At 48.5% G+C, this 21860-nt stretch overlaps 1 protein-coding gene and 1 long non-coding RNA gene across 6 annotated transcripts in view; one reads left to right on the forward strand and one right to left on the reverse strand.

The window, feature by feature from the left end:
- FLI1 (Fli-1 proto-oncogene, ETS transcription factor) overlaps nucleotides 1-21296 on the reverse strand; it is a 121235-nt gene extending 99939 nt beyond the window's left edge. Inside the window, exons 1-2 of one of the 5 annotated variants that reach the window (XM_019714818.3) lie at nucleotides 20791-21296; nucleotides 19526-19606 (exon numbers count right to left, since the gene is read on the reverse strand). In XM_019714818.3, the coding sequence (XP_019570377.1) occupies nucleotides 19526-19564 (39 nt within the window). In that variant the 5' untranslated portion in view covers nucleotides 19565-19606; nucleotides 20791-21296. Of the gene's footprint in view, nucleotides 1-12034; nucleotides 12442-12895; nucleotides 13021-13577; nucleotides 13714-16791; nucleotides 17011-19525; nucleotides 19607-20790 lie in introns of those variants that run through there. The other 4 variants (XM_019714820.3, XM_088800832.1, XM_074321948.2 and 1 more) reach the window with 4 other exon arrangements.
- On the forward strand, nucleotides 13221-15130 carry LOC109436304 (uncharacterized). Its single transcript, XR_002136081.3, has 2 exons — nucleotides 13221-13726; nucleotides 14270-15130. It is a non-coding gene; the product is annotated as an uncharacterized LOC109436304 (long non-coding RNA).
- Nucleotides 21297-21860: the final 564 nt, after the last annotated feature.

Below are 21860 nucleotides of genomic sequence, written 5' to 3' on the forward strand. Positions count from 1 at the left end.
CCTTCTTTGAGGCACCTTGGGAAAATTCTCCTCATGCCAGTTTCCTGAAAGGACATTCCAGAAAAGCAGTCTGCTCTTTCCCTCTCCCCTTTCTAAAAGAGTACAGAAAGCACAGGGCCCCTCAAATCCCTGGCTTCTAGGGAAGGCCTATTTTCCACCAAAGACCCTGCTTGAGCTGGATTACTTGTGCACTTTGACCCAATATGCTCTTTTTGTGGAGAAGGCCAGTGCCAGAATATGGGTTCAGTACAAAGGGCATTAGCAGGGCTGGGAGAGTTGTGTGAGAGATGACATGGATCTTCGCTCTAGGATTCCTGACTAGTCATGGACCTGGGTAGAGGGCTGGTGACCGAGTACAGTGCCAGGAAAAGAAAGATCTCCTGCTCACACATGTAGATGCAGTCACTCTAAACCTTCCCCTTGGCGTCACCAAAGCAGGTTATGGGAGGCTCTGCACCCCGGTCATGCCCACACCCCCCCTCACACATGCCCCTCCTGCCATATAGTTTCCAAGTTACTTTCCTCTTTGAGAACACTCGTCCAACCCATTTTCATCTCGAGATGGTTACACTGAGCACTGGGTTGGATTGAATCAGTATGAATTAGCCATGATGCATTATCCCTCGTGCCTTAGAAACCTGTCTCTTGCCAGGGGAACTACACTTCAGTTTCGACAGTTTTTCATTCTAAATCAGTGATCCTAGTAAAGAGTAAAAGCTGCCTCAGTAACATTTGGGTGGCTGCACGATTGCTTAGAGGCCTCGGGGGTTCCGACGGAAACTGCCATCTTTGGTTCCCCAGGAGCGCTATGACAATGGTCAAGGAATAAGGCCGATGAATAAAGGAAGTGTGAACACATGTGGATTCAATGTCTTGATGGCATCCATCATGATGCTGTACAGAATGCTGTGGAAAAATGCAAAGGCAGGCACTTGGCCCTACCCATCGAGAATGAAAAATTTAAAATAATAGGCTCTTCAGTGGTAAATTATGTTTGGTCCCAAGGATCCCAGGAGCTATGGTTTTCTTTGTTCTGCCAAAGGAAAAAGGAAATACATCAGGAAGCTGGGCCAGTCCACAGGAAGTCTCACTTGGGCTGATAAAAGGAACTGATGTGAGGTGGCTGTGGATGCAGTTATAAGTCAATCAGCCTTGAAATAACAAGAAATGCTATTCAGGAGAAACTGGAGCCTGAAGTTAGCCTTTCTCGATGATTTCCTTTTAGCCTTGCAAAACATTCCCTTCTTTGTTTTTTAGAAACCCCCCTACCACCATTTGTTTTTTTAAAGTGCGTGCGTGTGTGTGTGTGTGTGTGTGTGTGTGTATGAGAATGAAAAATAGAACAAGTGTTAGAGCAAAAGAGAAAAGGAGAGAGAGAAGAGGTAGGAGGGTGGAAGTGGAAGCATTGTCAAGTCAAAGAACATGCTATTCTCTATTGAGCTACAAACGTTTTTCTTTTTATCATCTCATCAGCTCGTTACAATTAAACAGAACCTGTTGGTTTCATCTTTGCTTGTCTGCTGCCCAGTACACAAGCCCGGCAGCCTCTTACCTGGGAAGTATAGGGCTGAGGCCTTCTTCATAAAGGGTGGTGGAGACTGACCAATGCCATAAATCTGAAGGGTACAGACTGTGGGTGGGGGTCACTTAGACTGGAGGACAAAACATACAACAACAAAACCTACATGGTCCTCAATAGATGGGTTAGGTTTGGAGCCTAAACCTCATGGATGTGTGTGTCCATCTGGCAGCGTATCACAGTGGCTAAGCTCTATGAATTTTGGAGGCAAACAGGATTAGGGTCAAACAATTGCTTTTCCACTTTATACCTGAATGAGCTTGGGTAAGTAAATTCACCTCTCCAAAGTGAAAATAATACATGCATCATAACATTGTTACAAGGATCAAATGTGAGTATGTCTGCAAAGGTTAAAATAGTATTGGCACACAGTAAGACTTACAGAACCTTTGATGGAAGGTAAGTAAGGCTCTTGCTCTTAGGTGAGAAGCAGGGATAGAAAGGCCTTCACTAAGGCCACTGGGGCTTATGCAAAATGGTGGGTGATACAGTTTCAAACTGAATTGGGGCCTTTCGGGGTAGACTATGTTTGTCCATAGCACAGCACCACTTCCTGTTTTAATAAGAAGAAAACAAGCCTTCCAGAATACTCATTAAGAGGCTCAAGTTCTTCTAGGACATCAAATAAGTCCTCAAAATGTTGTTGTTGTTGTTGTTGTTGTTTTTAACTTAAGTGTAAATGAATCAAAAACAGACAAATTCAATTTCCCTTCAATTAAACAGGATTTTTTAAAAGTCCAGGGGAAAAGCTCTTGGGGCCAAATGTGTTTTGGGTTTTACATGAGACCAAATTTTGGAAACGAGTGTAAGATCCCAAAGCAGAGTCAGGCCCTATTCCTAGTTTGCATTAATGTAAAGGAATTAGCACAGCTCCAGTGTCACTTGGTAATAAGAATAACCAGCTCACAGAAATTCACAAAGCACCTCCTAAGAGCCCCAGCCTTGAACTGGCCTTGAAGATCACGCTATAATTTAGGACTGGGATTGTGTAGAAGAGCCTCATGTGCCCAGGTAGAACTTCTATGAGAGGTTCAATCATCCATACCCCCAAATAAGAAATGTTTTAAAAGCCAGTTTGGGATCCGAGTCTCATAAACATAAGAGTTAAAAGGAAATTTTGAAATCATACCTTCGTTTTATACACAAGAAAAGCTTTAACATGAGAAATTTTACACAAATACCGAAGGAGTGAAGTGACTTGCCTAAGAGCTCATAGGTCATTTGGGAGAAGGGGTTTAGGGCTACCATTCAGGTCTCCCGATCCTAGACTGGACAGATTTTCTCTATATTTACTATAAAATAGGATCAAAACGTCTCCAAGATCTGCACATTTGGGCTAGAATGGTGGTGCTCAGCCCATTTTTTTATAAGTCTATTTCTAATAGTCTCTCTTTATTTTTTACATCCGTTTTTTAAATTATAAGAGTAATATATACTAGTGATTAAAAATCAAATGCTACATAAGTTTATAGTATGAAAAGTAAAAATCTACTTCTCCCTGCCCAGAAGCAGCTACTGTTAATAGCTTCTTGACTATCCTTCCAGAAATCATCTATGTATAAATAATCATATATACGAGTATGTGTATTTTCAATTTTTTTTTTACGGAAATGGGAAAACATATTTCATAACCTGCTTTTTTCCATGTAATACTAACCCTTGGAGAACTTTCTAAATCAGTGTAGACAATTGATTTTATTCCATTTATCAGTGGCATGAATCTTCCATAATTTTTTTATCTAGTCCCTTATTGGTGGACATTTAGAGTCTTTCCAATTTTTACCATTACAAACAACATTATAATAAACATCTTGTGCATATATCTTTGGTATCTGAGGGAACACATCTGTAAGATAAATTTTTAGAATTGAAATTATTATCAAATTTGTATCACTATTTAACATCTCAATAGATGTTTCCAAATTGCACTCCAGGGTAATTGTAGCAAGTTATGTTCCCACCAGTCGGGTAAGAGAGGGACACATTCCCTTAGTCTTTCTAATATAAGGCATGATTAAGCAGTTCTAATATTTGCTATCCTCATAGGTGATAAACATTTGAATTTCATTATTTTAGTTAAATATCTTTATGCATGTACTTGAGATTATTTTCATACATTTATTGGCCACTTGTATTTCTTTTTCTAGTCTTGTCTATGCATAGCATTTTGGCCTATTTTTCTTCAAAGTGGTCTACCCTTTTCTTGTTGATTAGTAAGTAGTCTTTGTATACTAAGACATTTGCCCTTTGTTGTGTGCATGAGAAATGTTCCTTCTCAGGGCTCATTTATCTTTTCCCTTTATTTATGGTATTTTTCTCTATATTAATATATGAAAAGAGGAACTAAAGCTGAGAAAGGGAGAATAAGAAGGAGTTTCCTTGGCACGCCTTAGTTTTCGAAAAATGCCCATACAGTGAACTAGTATCACCAAGAATGAAGGGGCAAAGAAAAAGGAAAAATTATAAGCTCTGTGTTACCCTTAGGAAAATATGCCTAAATTTCCATATAATAAAAAACTACAAATAAAGATTTCCCCCAATGAGTATTGCTTCTTTTGGAATAGCCAAAAGTCAGAACTTAACATCAGAAAGCAGAGAAATCTTTGCTCTCTAGAGGTCTGGAAGAAATAGTGGTATAGGCATCTTGTTCTCGTTCATTTATATGGAGTTCTGTGAGAATTGTGCCTGGCAGTGTTCAACTTTTGGTTGAATGAGTAAATGAATGAGTATGAATTAAGTGATAATGACTCATCAAACATAAAAATTTCAATCTAAATATGTGCATTTATATAGATTTTAACAACATTATCTTAAAGACAACTCATAAGCTGAGTAATTTTATTATATTAACCTGTTTTCACCTTCCTGCTACATGAACAATACTGCAAAATCATTCACTCTCAGACTCCTTTGCACATAAAATCAATGAACACCCTATATGCAGACCTAACACTCTGCTACTGGAAGGTTAGATTCCAGTAGACATGTGAAACCCGCACATGTCTAGAAATGTAGGGTTAAAGCTCCCATGGCACCTGTAATTCTGGCCTCTTGCATGTGTGCACTGAGATGTGACATAAGGTCTTTCATTACCTTGGACGCATAGTACTGTCTGAGTAAATGGACCCTGCTGCTGGGAAGGCATTCCAGTTTTCAAGTCTGCATTCTCTCGGAGGTGGCTTAAAAAATTACATACTCTGCAATTTTGATCCTGAACTCAATGGCAGGTACATTGTTCCCCAAAGATGGGAACTACCTTAAATATTTCAGCATCTTGGTTCATTTTTGTAGGTATTAGCAATTTTTAAGCTGCTGTAAAGTTGACCTGAGTTATCTAAAAAAGAATTTGAACACTTCATCTCTGATCCTAATTGGATGATGATGATAACTTTCTGAGTTTTGGGTTTGCTTGGGTGAAGAGTCAGTATTTTTAAGTGAGGTGATGGACCCAACCAACCTATGAAAGTACGTCTGAATTTCCATAGAAGTTTTATTTGCATCTCAGGGAAACAACCTTTCCTTTTGTCTCTTCTCAATTAGTATCTGCCTACTCATTCTCAAAAGGAACTAAAGTAGTAGCCCAGGAGAGATGGCCCAATTGAAAAGATAACTTATGGTGGAATCTCCAGAACACTGGAGGTAAAGGATAATCACATCTTTATGGGAGCTGGTGAAATAGAGTTTCTCTTCCCTCCCCAGACTCCATATTTAATAAACATATCTTTAAAGACAACGGACAGCATGGTCTAGTTGCCTGAACCTATCACTGGTTGTTTAATTTTGTCTGCTATTCATCTCTTGTGGTCTCTGATAAGCAATGGAGTCACTCCCATCTCCCTTTCCTAAGGAGAAGGGTGAGAATAGGAAGGATTTGGTTCCTAAGAGATTTGTACAGTTCTCTTGATCATCTCTCTCTATTAGAAATTTTGTGATTCCTCTTCTCTATATATTTTATAAAACCCAAATTCATTGTTATGGTATTTAAAGTGCCACATAATCCAATTCCACCCAATCTTTCCTTTCTATGTACCCTACACGCATACCAAAGTATTCCACTTTCCTAGAAAGACTGAACCATATCTTCCTGTGCAAGTCTACCCATCCTTCAAAGCCACCGTCCAGGTCCATTTATCCACTTATGCTAATAGGCAGTGTGGCTTATGTGTAGACAAAGCAAATATTCCGGAATCAGAAACACTGAGCTTGAAACCCAACTCCATCGCCTATTAGCTGTCATCTTAGGCAAGTTACTTAACCTCTCTGAACTTTAGTTTCTCCCATATAAAAGAGAGACGTGACAATATTACCTCCCATAGGGCTGTTGTGAGGATTAGGTGCAAGGGTGTATGTGACAGTCTTTTGTAAACAGAAGGGACTATATAAATAACTACTGTTATCAGGTCTCTCTATCTTTCCATTTGAAACTGCTCTTCCTTTCCTTGAGGCTAACATAACACTTACTGTATTCTGCTGCACACATACATGGCTTATCCTCCTACCGGGTCCCCAGGACAGCAGCCCTTTTGCCACCAACCTTGTATCTTGACAGTACTTAGTCACCTAGTTCAGTCACACATAACAGCCATGCAGTTGACCTTACTGACTTGCATCAATATGGCCGGCATCCATTTATGATTCCAATGCGGCTAAGGTTACAGATTCCCATAAGGCCAGCCAGCTTTGCACAGGGTTATTCCATAGGTTGCCTAATTCTGTCAAACTTCCACAATATTGGCCCTATGGGTGACAATGTGAGGATAGACAAACTCCATTCATTGTCTCTTGGGAAATAACTCAAAGTACACAGGCTACTAATGTTGGGTCTACCAGGTCAATAGAAGAATTAGAGTGACATCACTTAGTAATATCATCCCACTGATGAGTTAACACATGAATGAGATGAACACTATAGATATAAATCATAAAAGCAACAGAAAATGAAACAGGGTGTAGTCTTCTGCAGAGGAAAAGACACCTGCACAGCTCTGAGATTGCTAAAAAACTACGTACTATGGCTGGTTGACGAGTGTGTGTGTGTGTGTGTGTGTGTGTGTGTGTGTGTGTGTGTACACAGTGGCCAATGTCCTTTAGCCTTAATTTGTCAAAACAACAAGCAAAAGATAGACTTAGAAAAACTGTCTTAAGTACAAGCCAAAAAAAAAAAAAAGAAAGTGATGCTATTCAAAACAAATCAAAACAAAAACATTATTCTATACCTTCATAATGCATCTGGTTGTTTACAGTTAGCGAAAATAGCAGATTTTCAATTCTAACCCTAGACAGTTGGTTGCTTGTCTGCATATCTGTCTGTCAAGCTGCTTCAGATGGAATGAAACTTCCCCCAGAGAACACTAGGACTTTGGCAATGACCTGAATGTTGACTTATAATTTGGGGATACTTTTTGAAGTTTGAGGCAGGATAGAGCTCTCAGTCCATTAGAAATCCTGCCTGGAGGCTCATCATCATAAATATTTTCCCATTTTTTCCCCCTGGGGCAACTCAGTATTAACATTAGACTAATGTTACAGTTCTAGAAAATGGGCTTGGTTTAAATCAACTACTTTTTTAAACCAATGCCAAGGTAATTGGTTGACACCAAACAGAAGAAGACATTGAAATCCAATATCTTATTTAATGTGTTGTTTTTCAAGACCTACTTACTATACAGCCTAGAAGGTAGGTCCATAAGATATGTTCTAATGCATCTGAATATATTATATTTCAATAGTCAAATATACAATTATTAAAATAATTGAAATAGGAGTTCAGCCCACCTGAACCCTGGTCTGCAGAGGGGCCTATTGGCTAGTTAAGTAAAATACTGTATTTTTTGTTGTCTCCTGTTTGTCTACAAGAAAAGAAGAATTTATTTTGGAAAACAGTTATGTAAAAATCCTATGAAAATTTGGAATTTTTTAAAAGTATGGAACTAATTCAAGATGATAGTAATACATTTTTCATTAAATAACAGAAGTGTGTTTAGTCCAACATGTCTGATTCTCCATGATTTTCTTTTAAATGCTTTTGTCTGTCTTTTTCTGTCTCTGTCTGTCTCTGTCTTTTTCTGACACACACACACACACACACACACACACACACACACACACTGCCTCCAGGATTCTATAATTCATAATAATGTAATGAAAGAGAATGCAATCTTCATAGTATAGTGGAAAGAACACTAGCCTGACAGTTATGAGTCCTTAATTCTCACCCTGACTCAGTTGTCTGTGTGGTTCATTAAACAATTCTGGGCCTCAGTTTTCTCACCTATAACATGAGACTATCAAGCTAAATAATCTCTGAAGTTGCAAATCTATAAACTTAAATTTGAATAAGAGCAGAAGTAGAAGGCAGTTTTTCTGGTAGAAATTATTCACAAAAATAAACCAAAACATTACCAATTCACCATTTGGTGATTACCTGAGTGAAGCGATTCTACGTGGTCGTGGGGACAGATAAATGAATCTTGGTGATATGAAGGTAAAAATGTGTATGTGGGGGGGGGCGGGATTCATTCTCCAAAGTGAAGGCAACATCCCTTTTTGAAGACAGAAGTAAACTCTCTGTTCCCAAGTATTCTTCCCGCTGCTGTCCCCCTTATAACCCCCACCCCCCCAGACCACTCTAGTCCCCACTGCACAAGCCCTGCCCTGCCAATGAACAATGATAACCTGCTCTCCTGGGTCTATTTGGCATGGGGACTCTGCTGGTTTGCAGAACCCAGCGTTAATCCCAACCTTTCTTTCCTGTTTTGTTCTTCCATAATTTGCTGGCTGAGTGGTGCTGCTCTTTCCTGAGGTAAAGGATGAAAACTGAATAGCTCTGTTCAATCGGACTTTGTCCGAAGCACCTTCCCCAACCTTTCTGGCTGATACAACAACATCACTTTCTATCCCCTAACCTGCTTTATTGTTCTTCAGAAGATGTCATCTCTGGACACAGAATTTTTATCTATGTGTCTGTCACTTCCACTGGAGCGTAAATTCCAGCAGTGTTTTGATCCCTGTTGTATTCTCAACACATAAAGCATGAGTTTTGAGCCCTGGAGCATAAGAAACATATAATTAATATTTGTTGAATTAATGAAATATGCATTATGGCAAATCCAAACCTATAATCTAATTTTCTGACCAATCAAACCCCAGAAACCCTATCCCCAAGGAGAAATTAAATCAGTGTGCATTAACTAAGGTACCAGACTTTACTTAATCCTTGCAGTGACTTATGTCAAGATACTTTGGCCCCATTTTATAGATGAGGAAACTGAGATCCAAGAAGCTAAGTGCCTTGCTGTAGGGCAATCAGTAACTAAGTAGCAGAGCTGAGAATGAACCCACGTTTCCTGACTCCAAGTCTGCTGTTTGTTTCCCTATTTCATTCTCCATGTCTGCATCTTCTCTGATTCTTTCGCCATCTTTAATGGCACCAGTGCATTGAATCAAGCTTCCACAGATGAAATAATTAGACTCGATTGAAGACTTTTTAGAACTAAGATGCAGTTTTTGAAACCAGGTCATTTCTTAAAGCAGCAACCAATATCACGTGCTTTTCAACACTGATAATATCACTTCGGGGAGCAAGGGTGGGGTAGGGTGTTGTTTAATACTGCAGGTTAACTGTCTGTGGCAGAAAAAGAGTGGAATGGCCCCGCACACTTCGGTGTTCCCAACATGATGCTCAGAACCTTCCCAGGGACATTCTTGGATATGAGAAGAGAACATGGTACAGAGGGACATATAACAAGGGCAATAAGACTGAGATTTTGTAATCAGATGGAATTATGCACAAAATAAAGGACTTCTGCAAAGAAATCCAGACTTCTTTGGCACCCTGGACAAAATACCTCTTCAGTGCTGAGGCTGACAGGCATTTTGAAATTTAGACATGCCTTATATTTGAGGAAAAAACATGCAGGTGCATAAAAATCACATCCCAGAATTACTCAAAGATGATTTTTCAAGGCCATTAAAACTGGGAAAACACATTCTGGATTTGTGTCTGCAGATTAGATATGGTATATAGTATCTTCAGACCTCTCAGTATAGAACAATTTCATAGATATGTCAGTATATGTTCTTGTAAGAGCATATAAACATAATATTTTAGGAATAGAGAGGATTGGGAAAGATACTATTGTAGAGGTGATTTAGTCCCACTGTTTCATTTTTGCAAAGATTTTGAAGCTCAGATTTAATGAACTGTGCATTGTCACACAGAGACCAGAAGTTAGCTGACTTCTCCTTGCCCACTCTCTTCTCCAAGGACAATGTATAAACTATTGAGGGAGTGGGGTCCAGAAGCCCCAAGATCCAAAGGTCACACATGAACAGGAAACTGTGGCTTTCACACAACTTAAGTAACGAAGTATACACTTAAAGACTCAGTCCTTCAGAACTTTGGGGACTGAAGGTAGCTTGAAAAGTCACTGCTCTGTGGGTGGGTCTGTACAGGCAGATCACCTGGATGAGAAACAAGGGTGCTCCTGTGGAGGGTTTGGAGGGACTCACAGGCTCCCATCGCCCACATGAAAAAGAAGACCTTCATTCCCACCCTTGGCACAAAGTGCCAGAGTCCTGGTCTGAGCCTGTTCTTACTGCCTGCCATGCCAATCCCTGTGTGTGTGTGTATCTAAAGAGGTTAGCACATCCTGGGTACACAGACCACAGCTTCCTCCCTTTGCTCAGGGCCTGTGCTTAGAGGTCTGAGCATCATGGAGAAATTGCTTCACTTCTCCTTAGAGTGTCCACACCAAGACCCTGGAGCCATCTTACCACCCTTCTGGATCAGAGGGGCGCCTTCTGGGTAAGTGGTAAATAACCAAACAAGGGGGAGTTTTCTAGAGTGGAGCATCTTACTCCTAAACCAAAGATACAGAGATACTTGCACGCACACACCAACATGAAGAAAAACAAGCACACAATGTTCAAGGACCACCCCACCCTGGCTACAGGAATCCTCTCTCACCCACTCCTCACCCTCACACTTTAAACTTGAGGAACCCAGGCTCACAGAGGCACCCTTTAACCCATTACAATCAGTTATCTCATCTCCAGATTTTCAAGTTCTTTCTGTTGGCGCCTTTTACCTAAGTCAGCATATTTCAAACTTTCAAAAAAAAAAAAGAAAAAAAAGAAAGAAACCTTAGAAAATAAAAACCACTACCCCACCCAAATGATCAAAATCTTTTGAATTCTCCAAGCTCAGGCTTCTCTTACTCAGTCAGCCCTGAGCGAGGAGTCGATTCCTTTCGGTTCTGGGGGAATGGCGGGCTCTGCCAGTCCTCACTTCACCAGCCTAATAGTTTTTCCAGACCGACTCCTGCTTGGTGTTGCACGACAGCCTCGCAGCCCAGCCGACTCCAGGTCCCATTCATTCCCCTCGCTCCTCTAAGGCCAGTAGCGTTAGGGGGTGTCCCTACTCTCTGCTTCTGGCCCCACTTCCCCTTCTAGAGGGAGAAGGCAGTCACCCTTCTGAGGTCGGGCATGAAAACCCAGACCCTCAGTAAGCAGTCCCTCTGGGCTGCACTTTGCAACCTAGACCCAGGTATGGGGTGTGGGGTGAGGGTAATGGTTGGGGACAAGGTTTGGCCGGCCACCTTAGGGGAAGCGGCTCGGAAGGGCGCGGGACCATCTTTGAGAAGATCCCTGAAGCCTCTCCCCGGAGCAACTGCCTGCGGTGGCACCTTGTGAGAGAGCCAGGCTCCGGGCGCAGCGCGGACCCAGGCTAGGAAGAAACGTCCTGCCCCTGCAGAGGAAGCTGGGAGGCCGGCCCGTTAGTCCCGGGAGCCGGCGCCTCGGAGCGCCGAGAACCGGCAACAGAAATACCAAGAGGAAGGGAAACCAGCCTGCGCTGACATGTAAACAGGGCTTCCATCTGGAGGAGCCCTCTCAGACAGAGCCCAGAAACACACACTTGCACCCCGATCCCCCTGTAACCAATCCACTTGCCCGTCCCAGGGCCCACCAGGCAGGGACCCGAGCTGGTGGCGGCTGCAGCTCCCGGCCCCACCGCCTCCGGCCTCGGGTTCGAGAGGAAGCCCGCCGCAAGCGAGTGCCCAGCGCTGGGCCAGGGTGCCCTGCTTGCGGGTGGGAGTGGTGGACCAGAGGACTCCAGACCCCTGCTCCGATCCGCTTGGGGGTCTACAGGATTCATACCGGCCCCGCCCGCAGCCCTGTGGCCGCGCGAAGGGAGGGGGCCGGGCTCCACTTTGGGGCAAGGGGTGCGGGGTAAATCGCCCTAGGTGGGGAGCCCGGCGAGTCGCCCCAGCTAGTGAGACTGGCCACCCGCACGCGGGAGGAGACGGCGTGAAGACGGGCGCGGAAGCAACTGAGAGTGGCCACGTCTTCCAGGACCCCGGCGCCCGGCGCCCAGCCTGCCCGCCGCACCGCCGCACCGCCGCACCGCCTCCCTGGCCAGCCCCGCGGCTCCGCGCCCACCGCGCGGTCTCTTACCTTAATAGTCCCGTCCATTTGGCCAAGTCTGCAGCCGAGCCCCCCAATATTCCACACATTGACCCGGTTACAGCCTGACCTCGCAGCCTTTTCGGATTAGCGGGGCGCGGCCTCCCCGGCGCCCTGGGCCCTCCCTGCTTGCCCCCCGCGAGCGCCCTGCTCGCGTTCCCCTGTGCACGTTTGTTGTTGTAGCGAAAAAGAGACAGTTAACCGGATGAAACTTTTTTTCAGCTAATTTTGGGAAGTGACTTCACTTTGCGAATCGGGGAGGAAGTCCTATCTCTCTCTCTCTCTCTCTCTCTCTCTCTCTCTCTCTCTCTCTCTCTCTCTCCTCTGTCTCGCGCTCTCCTCTCTCTGCTCTCCCCCGTCTTCCCTCCCCCTACACCCCCTCTTCCTCCCCGCTGCTGCTCCTGCTTTTCGCATCACACACACTATATAAATATACGCGGAGATGCCCAGATACATCCATGCACTGCGCACACAGGATACTTGCTCCTGGGAGATAAGAGCGAGCTGGGAACAATGCCTGGGTCCGCGCCCGGGGCCCGCGCCCTGATTCCTGCAGTTTGCATCCCCCCACCCACCCCCGCCCCAACACCTTCTCCCAAAGTCCAAACCCAAACGCCTTTGGCCTCCTTCCTTTTCCCGGGGCCGTTGGCCGAAGGTGGCCCTCCTGACTCATTCACTTTCCGTTTCTTCCCACAGATACGTTCATTAATGCTTTTTCCAGCCGGAGTCAAACTTTTTTTTTTTTTTTTTTGCGGGGGGGGCGGGGGAGGCGGGAGAGTTTACTCCGGCTGGGGATAACCTAGAGCCTACTACTGCCCGGGAAGATCCAGACGCAGACCGAAGCAAACCAACCATTGCAAAATGAATCCAATGGGAATTTTTCCACTCGGGAGCTGGGCTGCTCAGTCGCCGCCGACTCCCCGAGCGGCTCACCCACACAGCGACGCGGGTTCGGGGCGGTTTCGGATCGACGCGGGCCGTCGGGGGCGCGGACTCGACTCCCAGCTCATTGTTAGCAGAGCGGCGCCCTCCTGGAGGCGCGCTTCGACCCTCTGCTTCTGGAGAGCTCCCGGCGCCTGCCGAGGGCGGGGACCAGCGGCACCCCAGGCCACCTATCCGCGCCCTCTAGGGTCAAACCCCTGGCGCTTACCCGGACCCGGTTGCCCAAGCCCAAGCGCCCAGGCGCCCAGGCCAGAGCCGCCTATGCAATGCCACCCCGGCACCAGGAAACCTACACTCCAGTGGGACGCTGGTCAGCAGGTCTCCAGAGCGCAGCACCCAACATCGCAGCCCAGATTCAGACTTCTCTCGCTGAAAGACCTCAGGGCCCGGGCTCCGGACCACCATCCCCACCCATCGTGAGGCCGGCCTCCCCTCGCCCTCCAGGTCGGTCCCCGCCACCCGGAGGCCCTGGTCCCCCTGCAGTGCCGACGGAAGCTTCAGTTGGGGCACCCTCAGGAGTCCGGGAGCAGCGAGGGGACTCCTGGGCGCTCTCGGTCTGACTCCCTTCTCCCAGACCTCCAAAACAGGTTACCTTGTCCACGCTCTCCAGACCACGCTTTGGACTTTTTCACTTTTATTTAAGAGTCCACCCGGGGAAGAAGGAAAAAAAAATCCAGAGGAGATCCGAGTCAATCGAAAAGAAAAAAAAATTTCAAAAGGGTGTCCACAGCGGCGAAAAAGGTGACTTATTAATTCTTTATTTCTTCAGGAGCAATTGAGCCCGAGAGCTCGCTCGCCTCCCTCCCTCCCTCCCTCCCCCCACCCTCCTCTCGAAATTAGTCTCATCAATTCAGCTCCAATTTTGGGTTCGAATACAGACACGGGTCTGAACGTGACCAGACCTGGAGCGGCGGGTGCAGCCTGCCAGCAATTGAGACTCGGTGTGTGTATGGGGGAGTGGGGGAAGGGGGTGGACTGGGGGCCGGGCCGACCCCCCCCCCACCTCCTGTCTGCTTCTCAATCCAGGGGTCTGCTCCGGGGCTCCCCTGGGACGGCCACATCTGGTTACCGCTAGCGGGGTCAGTCCCCCCCTTTGCCTGGGGCCACCAGTTCTGGAGTTCAATTAAAAGAAATCAGGCTTAACCCTTTCCTCCCCTCGGCCCAGCCGCCTTCTCTCTCACTCTTCCCTTCAGAGTTTCCACATGCTTTCCAGAGAGGAAAGAGGTTAAAGGGAAAGGAAGAATGAATTACATCCTTTCAAACCCCAAATTGTTTCCTTTTCAGCCCAGACTCTGCCGACCTTCAAACGACAACAGAGCTTTCAGGAGGGTGCGGGGAGACCGCTTCCCACCCGGACCTGACCAGAAACCCGGCACCCCCAGCCACATTGCCCCTCTTTCAGTCAGAAAGGACTCTGCCTCCACCATCGGGAGGCCCCCTTCCTGGTGCTGGGCAAACAGCGAGGCCCTTAATGGCCACCCCACACCCTGCTACACACGCTCCTCCTAGTGCTTGAGAAGGCTCTTCTGTGGCAGAAACGTTGGCTAGGTTTCTCTTCCCAGCTCCTATTCAGCCTGGCAAATGACAGGTTGTCTGCACTGCACTGATCACTACAATCACCCCAACATCACTAGCACCCCCCAGCTCCTTTTAGCAGGAGCTGCCTCTCCCATTGGGAGTTCTCAATATAGAACTAGTTTGAAATGAAGACTTGCCCTCCTGTTTTAGGTGTGGAACTCAAAAACACTTTCTGTTTCTGCCTGTAAAACCAAAGCTATGGCAATTTCGTAATTCAGAAGATGGTGGTAGGGAGAGCAGCTGGCATAGGCATAACTGTCACCAATTTGTGACTCACCCGCTGGCACTCGTGCCATGTCTTTTGCTATTTATCAGGCCCTCCATGAGGACCTCCTGTCCATTCACAAGTTCCTCCCCTCACAACAAAGAACCCACCCACCACTCTGAACAGCCTCTAAGGGAATATGAGACCCCCACCATCCAGTGTTGACATTCTGGTGGGCAAGTGTGCCCACTTATGTAACTCTGGGTTTGATGCTCAACTCTACTGCTGCTGCTGCTTTTTTAAATCCCAAAGGGGGAAAAGCCCTAACCAAACACAACAGTAAACAAGTCTGTGCTGTTTAATGTGGTTACCACCAGACATCTGGAAAGATGGTTTGATCCTGGCAGCTCACATTGTTTTCACGAGCAGCCAAAGAGAATATTTGGAATGTTTGCATTGAGACAAATTGATAGAGAGCCTGTGGTGAGGCCTGCTACAAATGGAAACTGTCCCAGAGTTGGGAAGGGGAAAACCCTTGCCCTCGCTCTCCTTTCCAGCCCCGTCTCTCCCCTCACTCCACTTCCTCCCCTTCCCCTTTCCCCTTTCCCCTCTCACCACGGGCCTAGCTAGGGACAGCTTACCCCAGCCCACGCACTTACACACACCCTCTTTCCTGGCTTACCAGAGACTGCCCTGCCTCTCCCTTTCCCAGACTGGGCAGGGCTGCTAACCAGGAGCTAATGCCGGCTACCATCGGTGACCAGTCCACCAGCCCAGCTGGCTTTCAAGTCAGGGGACGCTCACAAACAGGAAAGCCGGTCCAGTATTTAAGACAAAAGCGACCAACAGGGGCGGAGGGTTACTAACAAAACAGACCACCTCACATTTCTAAGTCTAGGGTCACTTACAGAAATCACGCGCATGGGCGCGAATATTCAGGAAAGATTTGGATTTGGAGCATTTTCTTGGAACTTTGCTGGGATGACTTGCCTCGCACCCTCCACACTGGACAATATTTTCAAAGACGAGGAAGTCCTGCTTCCCCTGGGAGGGAGCGGCAGGGTGAAACGCGGCTTGGCTCGCTCAATGTCAGCCCTTTTGACCCGGTCAAGACTTTCCAGACGCAGCTTCCTGGGCTTTTTCAATCCCAGCCCGAGTTGGGGGTAGGAGGACGCGACAACCCGAGCCCGGTCCCTGGGGTGCCTCTGGACCCCGGGCCCGTCACTTGGAACCCCGAGTGATGCCGGCCCTGGCCAAGCGTCCTGGACGGATCCGCCGCCTCGGTCCTCCCTCCTCCCCGCCCCTCCCGTTCAGCGGCTGCAGCGGGTATTCGAGCTGGCAGGGGCGGGGGGCGGGGAGAGACGCGGGCGCGGGGGAGGGATGGGCGAGCGAGCGCCAAAACTCCAGACTGCACAACTGCAGCTTCAAGTGTCTGGCCCCTCGCTCGAGGCCATAATTAATTTGAGATTTATTTTTATTGGAGAACTCGAGTCTCGTCTGACCTTAGCCAAACAAGGCAGCTCGAGCCGCCCCTGGATGCGCTTGAATGCCGGGGCATATTTCTGCAGGAAGGCTCTGCAGGCGCGCCTGCTTTGAATTTGTTTCTCAGACTTCATCTACTCACAGTTGAAGGAAGATTTAGAGCCTCTGCTGGCCCTGCCCGCTCCCCGCGCTGGTTCCTCCCCGAGCGCCACGCGGGTTCCAAACGCTACGTGGGGGGCCGGGCGGCGGGAGGCCGGGGGCGGCCTGGGAGGGGAGGGTCTCTGCGCCCAGAGCCCCAGCGCTCCACGGCCGGGTCCCCAGACCACGCGGCGTCGAGAGGAAACCTCAAGGGAGTCCGAGTAAGACCAGAGAGCGCAGCTTGAAGAGAGGTGGACACCAGCCGGGAGCAGGACCCTCACCCTGTGGCGACACCTAGAGTGGGACCTTGGGGGTGGGGGTAGGGAGGGAGGCGCTCAGCCTCTCCAGTCTCGGTCCCCCTGTCTCCCAGCTGTCCCAAACAACGTTCATTCTAAGTACAGACCTGTGTCCTTGAAACGTCGCTTCAGGACCTGCCGGCCAGATGCTGCCACTGAGCCGGTCGCTGTGAACATTTGGGGGCTAGCGGCCTCCTTCCGTCGGTTTGGTGGGGTGTGCCTCCCTCAGAATGCAGCCTGAGCTGAACCCGCAGGCTATTTGGTGGGGAAGAGGGAGCAAAGGGCCTGGGAGACTGGCAAAGAAGGAAAGTTGAGGACCCTGCCAGTTTCTCGTGGGGCGGGCGAGGGGCCTGTAGGGAGTGCCCTGTACGCTGTGATTGGCAAGTGCTTTGCGCACGGCTGGCACCGCGCGAGTGGGCGGTTAGGGTTAGTTCACACGGTCTCCTGTGCCCTCCACCCCTCATCTGCAAGTGGAACACCCCAGCTGAACGTTCCCGTTGGGAGATCGGCTCCTTGTGTTTGAATTCTACCTCTGCACTTACCAGCTTTGTGGCCCTGAACAAGTTCCTTAACCTCTCTGTGCCTCAGTGTCCTCGTCCATATATTCCCGTTATAATACTAGGACCTACTCCAAAGGCGATTGTAAAGATGAAATAAGTGTTTAGAATTTGCCTGGCAGTCAGCACACCTTTGCCCTTGTTATTTGTATCTTGGCTTTGCCCCTTACAACTGTGTTACATTAACCTCTCAATACCTGTTTCTCATCTGCAAACTGAACTACTCCTGGGGTTGTTCTCAGTATTAAATGAGTTAGTATAAATACAATGCTTAGAACAGGGACTGGCAAAGGTAAGGGTCATCTTCATGTTAACACCATGATTCACCTACTGTGTTGTGTGTCCGTGTCTAATAGAGTCATCCGTGTTCCCCCTCTCCCTTTCCCTCACTCTTCACAGACTCATACCCGCCCTCAGCTCTCTTGTGGGTGTCTCCCTGAGCACTCGCTTCCCTGGGGCCGTGGACATCCTTGGCTCCCGGGGCCAGGGCGCCTGGCCCCAAGGTGTTTGTCAGCAACCTCCGAGCCGGTGCCTGACGAACGGCAGGGGCTTGGCAGCCGGGGACTGTTTGTGCCCCTCTGGCAAATGGTCGGAGCAGGGAGCCGGCGGAACAGACTCGAGATTGTCTCTGCCACGCAGACCTTTCGCCGTGATCAATGCACCCCTTTGTGCAACAATACAAACTTTGTGGCTGCTGAAAAATCCATTTTTTCCCCTTGAAAAGAGCTCCTGCGGCGAGCGGCTCCTCTGGAGGCCCATAGCTCCCGGACCCCACCTCCTCCTCCCGGAACTGGACCTCCACCCCCACCCCCAGGCCGATTTGCTTTCTCTCCGACTCTCGGCCTGGGTGGAGCTCTTGGACTCCCACTCGCCCCTCTAGAATTCGTCATCCTGAGGTTTTAGGTCCCCGGCTGTGTGCAGACTCGAGGGTCAGGGTGGGTGGGAGAGACTGCCCATCTTCAGCCCCGCGGCAGAATTGGAAGCCAGAGCTCCTGAGCAGGGCTCCGAGTACTGGGACTGGGGGTGAGGGGTGTCGGAGGGGGTTACAGATGCCGTAACCTCTCAGGAAAACTGGACGCAGGGAACCTGAGTGCGCTGCAGTCTGTGTGTGCTCTGCCACCTCCTGGGAGCCCTCGTCCACCCATCCGTTTACTGATTATCGACACATTAGTTCACTCATTTTTCATTCATTCATCGCCGATTAAACACGCCTTCCCCTCCAAGCCTCCAAGACCCGGCTTCCCCACAGTGACTACAGATTCCTTCAGACCGCAGGCTGGGGGCGTGAAGAAGCTACCGTGTGTCAGCGAATTTCCCTTTAGAGAAATGGGAGGAGGGATGGACTTAAAACTGGCGCTCCCAGGATCAGACCCGAGAGTCGGCGTCCCATCGCCTTGGCCAAGCGCCCGCAGCCTGCACGCACAACCCTGGCACAGCTGACCCAGCAGCAAGAGGGTGGGGTCCATTCCGGGGCGGAGTTCGGGAAGGAGGGGCGGGACCGGGACCTGATGGAGGTGGGAGTGCGTTTTCAGAACCACTGGGGTCCTTCCTCCTCCCCACCAAGGAAGGCTCCACCGTCCTGCTCTCCGTTGGGCTACCCTGGATGGCGTGAGGACCTTGTCTGAATCCCCACCCTGGGCAGCACCGGCGGGTCCGCACCCTCAGCCCCGCCCCGCTGGCCGATTTTCGTTAAACGTGTAACCCAGATGTCCTGGCCTCGGTTTGTTTACATTTTTGGGAATTGTTGTGGAAAAGAAAAAAACAAACCCTTCGATGTACTGTCAAATTTAGCCATCTGCGCTTTTGAGGGGCGGGTGGGGCCGAGGAAAGTGGGTTTGCAGACTGGGTAGGGGGTGTCGAACCAGGAGAGGTGTGTCGCGTTCACACACCCGAGCACACTCAGACCCTCAAACACCCGTACACACTGACCCTTAACGCAGGGAGTCTGCAGTGCGCCACAGACAGAGAGCACACCCACTGTGAACCTCGCGGGTCCGGGGGCCGGCGTCTCGGCTTCCCTGCACAGCTTTCACTGAACTGACCTACGTCCGTCGTCCTCCCAAACAGAAGCAGTCAAAAGCGTTCCTACTCAACCCGAGATTTCTGAGGGTCTGTGCCACCCTCATCTGGTTAGAGCGCCCCTAGCTCCCAAGCCACCGTCGGAGAGGGCGGACCGTTCCCCCCACCTTTACCCGGGGAAAGGGGCGAGGGACCATAGGCCCTGGGGACGGTGGTGGAGGTGTGTGGAAGTCATTACCTGTTTAAAGATGCTGTCAAGTCTTACCTTGACGTAAGACGATGTGTCGGGGACTGTCTGAAACATCCTGGGTTGACGAGGAAGGGTCGGGAAGGCCCAAGAACCAACCTGGGTAGGAGAAACCTCAGTCACCCGCGAGTGGAGCACGGGCGAGACGGTGGGCGTGGGGGGATGATAAAGGGGGAATGCAAAGAGAGAGGATGGCAGAGTTGGGAGGCCACCATCCGTTGGGACCAGCACTGGTCCCTTCCCTGCGCCTGTGCCGGGGACTTCAGGCTAAGGGGGTAATGAAGACAGCCAGCTCATACCGCTGGGTCTGTTCCCTACAGTTCTGTAACTTTCTTCTGCCCACAGTCGGAGGCACCCGCCTCCCCCTGGGCCTGGGTAATTTCACAGCTGGGGACGCCGGCTGGGTCCGTCCTGGCCAGAGTAGAGGACGCCTCCACACCCACGCAGGCTGAGGAAGGTCTCCCCACCCACGCAGGCCGAGGCCCCCAGGGAATAGATATTTACAGAGCTGACAGCGCTGGGAGGCACAAAACTTCTGCCTGACTACCCCACCACACCTAGGACTAGCCAGCGTCCAGCTGCTGCCTTCTTTCCTGCAAGAGGACCACTAATGGAGAAAGACTGGCTCAAGGTTCCGGAGGTCTACCGAGGCCCCTGTCTCAGGGCCCCCGTTTCTAAAAGAAAACAGGATTGAGGGCAGAGGCAAAGACAATAAATGGCACGGCCTCATTTTTTGTGGCGGGGAGATGGTGTCTGAGGTCTAAGTTTTAGGACTGGAGGGCACAGAAACTACCCTAGGATGCCAGGTGCCTCTGCGAGAGTCTCTCTCCCTGCCTTGCCAAGTCTGGCGGCTGTCTCTCTCCTCTTCTCTTCTTTCCTTCTCTTAAACCATCTTTAACGTGGCAGCGCAGCTTCTCCGGCAGCCAATGTGTTTCTGATAAAGCACTTTTCTCCCTACTAACAAATTCCAGCTTTTTGGCTCCTGAAGTCACAACACACAGAAGTTCAGGGACCAGGTACCTTTCTCCAGGGCTCCTAGATTCCCATTCACTGCCCCCTCCTCTGGCACCCTTCCTTGCTCCAGTCTCCCCATTTTCTTTGTAAGTTGGAGTGAAATTTGCAAGAAAAGAGAGAGAGGGAGAGAAAAAAAGCTCTGGAGATAATGCGAGAAAGAGCCTCAGAAAGCTTCCCACTTCCCAACTGCAACTAGAGAAGGCAGAGAGGCGGAGAGGGGGTGCTGAGACCCTGCATCGCCCCCAACCAAAGATGCTACACAAACTCACCTTGGATACCCTTTCCAGCTAAGCCAGCAGGAGCAGGACTCAGGCAACTTGAGGATGTTCAAATTCTTGGTGCAAATTCTCTGCGCCCAGAGCCCACTGGTCCTTGGCAGTGTGGAATTAGACCTGCTGGCTCTTTGTAGTCAACATTTGCCTTTCTTTCCAGCGCATCCAGACAGACGGCCACAGCCTCTGCACATGCTGGGGGGCTGCAGGCACCACTCAAGTTTGTGCGTCCAGTAGCTTTCCTCTCCGCTGCCTCTCTCCAGCTCTTTCTGTCCCACTCCCTCTTCCTCTCTCTTTTCCCGTCTTGTAATTTGATTTCCGTTTTCTTATCAATATTTCAACTGCTGTCTGGTGAATTGTTTTAATAGACAGCCACCCATCTGCCCCCAGCTGCTTTTCCAGAAACCTCCCTGTGTTACTAGGAAATGTCAAGGAACACTAGAAACCACATGTACATATCATAAATGTAAAGACTGCGTTCTCTGTTAAACCCAGGGGAGACATGGAGACCCAGGCCTGCTTTAAACTGATTATTTAGTTTCGGATGACTATTCCTCAGACCTAAACAATATGAGTAAAATCTTTGATTTTTCAGGCCCTTAAGTTTTTCCTACTTAAAGTCCACTCCTTCACCTTATTTGGTCCTCTCCAGGAGTACACCTCCTCTGACCTACATTTTTTTAGGCAGTATCTAGAAAAGCAAAGTGTATTGCATATGTCAGAGAAATAGCTTATTAGGGGGGGTTAATTAAAACACACACACACACACACACACATTTAAAATACTCTTGCTATGACAACATGAATGGATCTTGAGATTATTATGCTAAGCAAAATAAGTCAGACAGAAAAAGTTGAGAACCATATAACTTCACTCATATGTGTGATATAAAACTGAAAGAGACAAAGGAACAAGACAAACAAAGAAACAAAAACTCATAGACACAGGCAACAGTTTAGTGGTTACCAGGGGGTAAGGGGGGGTTGGAGGAATGGTAGAAGAGGGTAGGTCAAATATATAATGATGGAAGGAGAATTGACTCTAGGTATCACACAATGTGAAATAT

The sequence above is a fragment of the Rhinolophus sinicus genome, chromosome 9 (assembly GCF_057876585.1).
Source record: "Rhinolophus sinicus isolate RSI-liver-muscle chromosome 9, RSI-T2T, whole genome shotgun sequence".
In the NCBI taxonomy this organism is placed as follows: domain Eukaryota; kingdom Metazoa; phylum Chordata; class Mammalia; order Chiroptera; family Rhinolophidae; genus Rhinolophus; species Rhinolophus sinicus.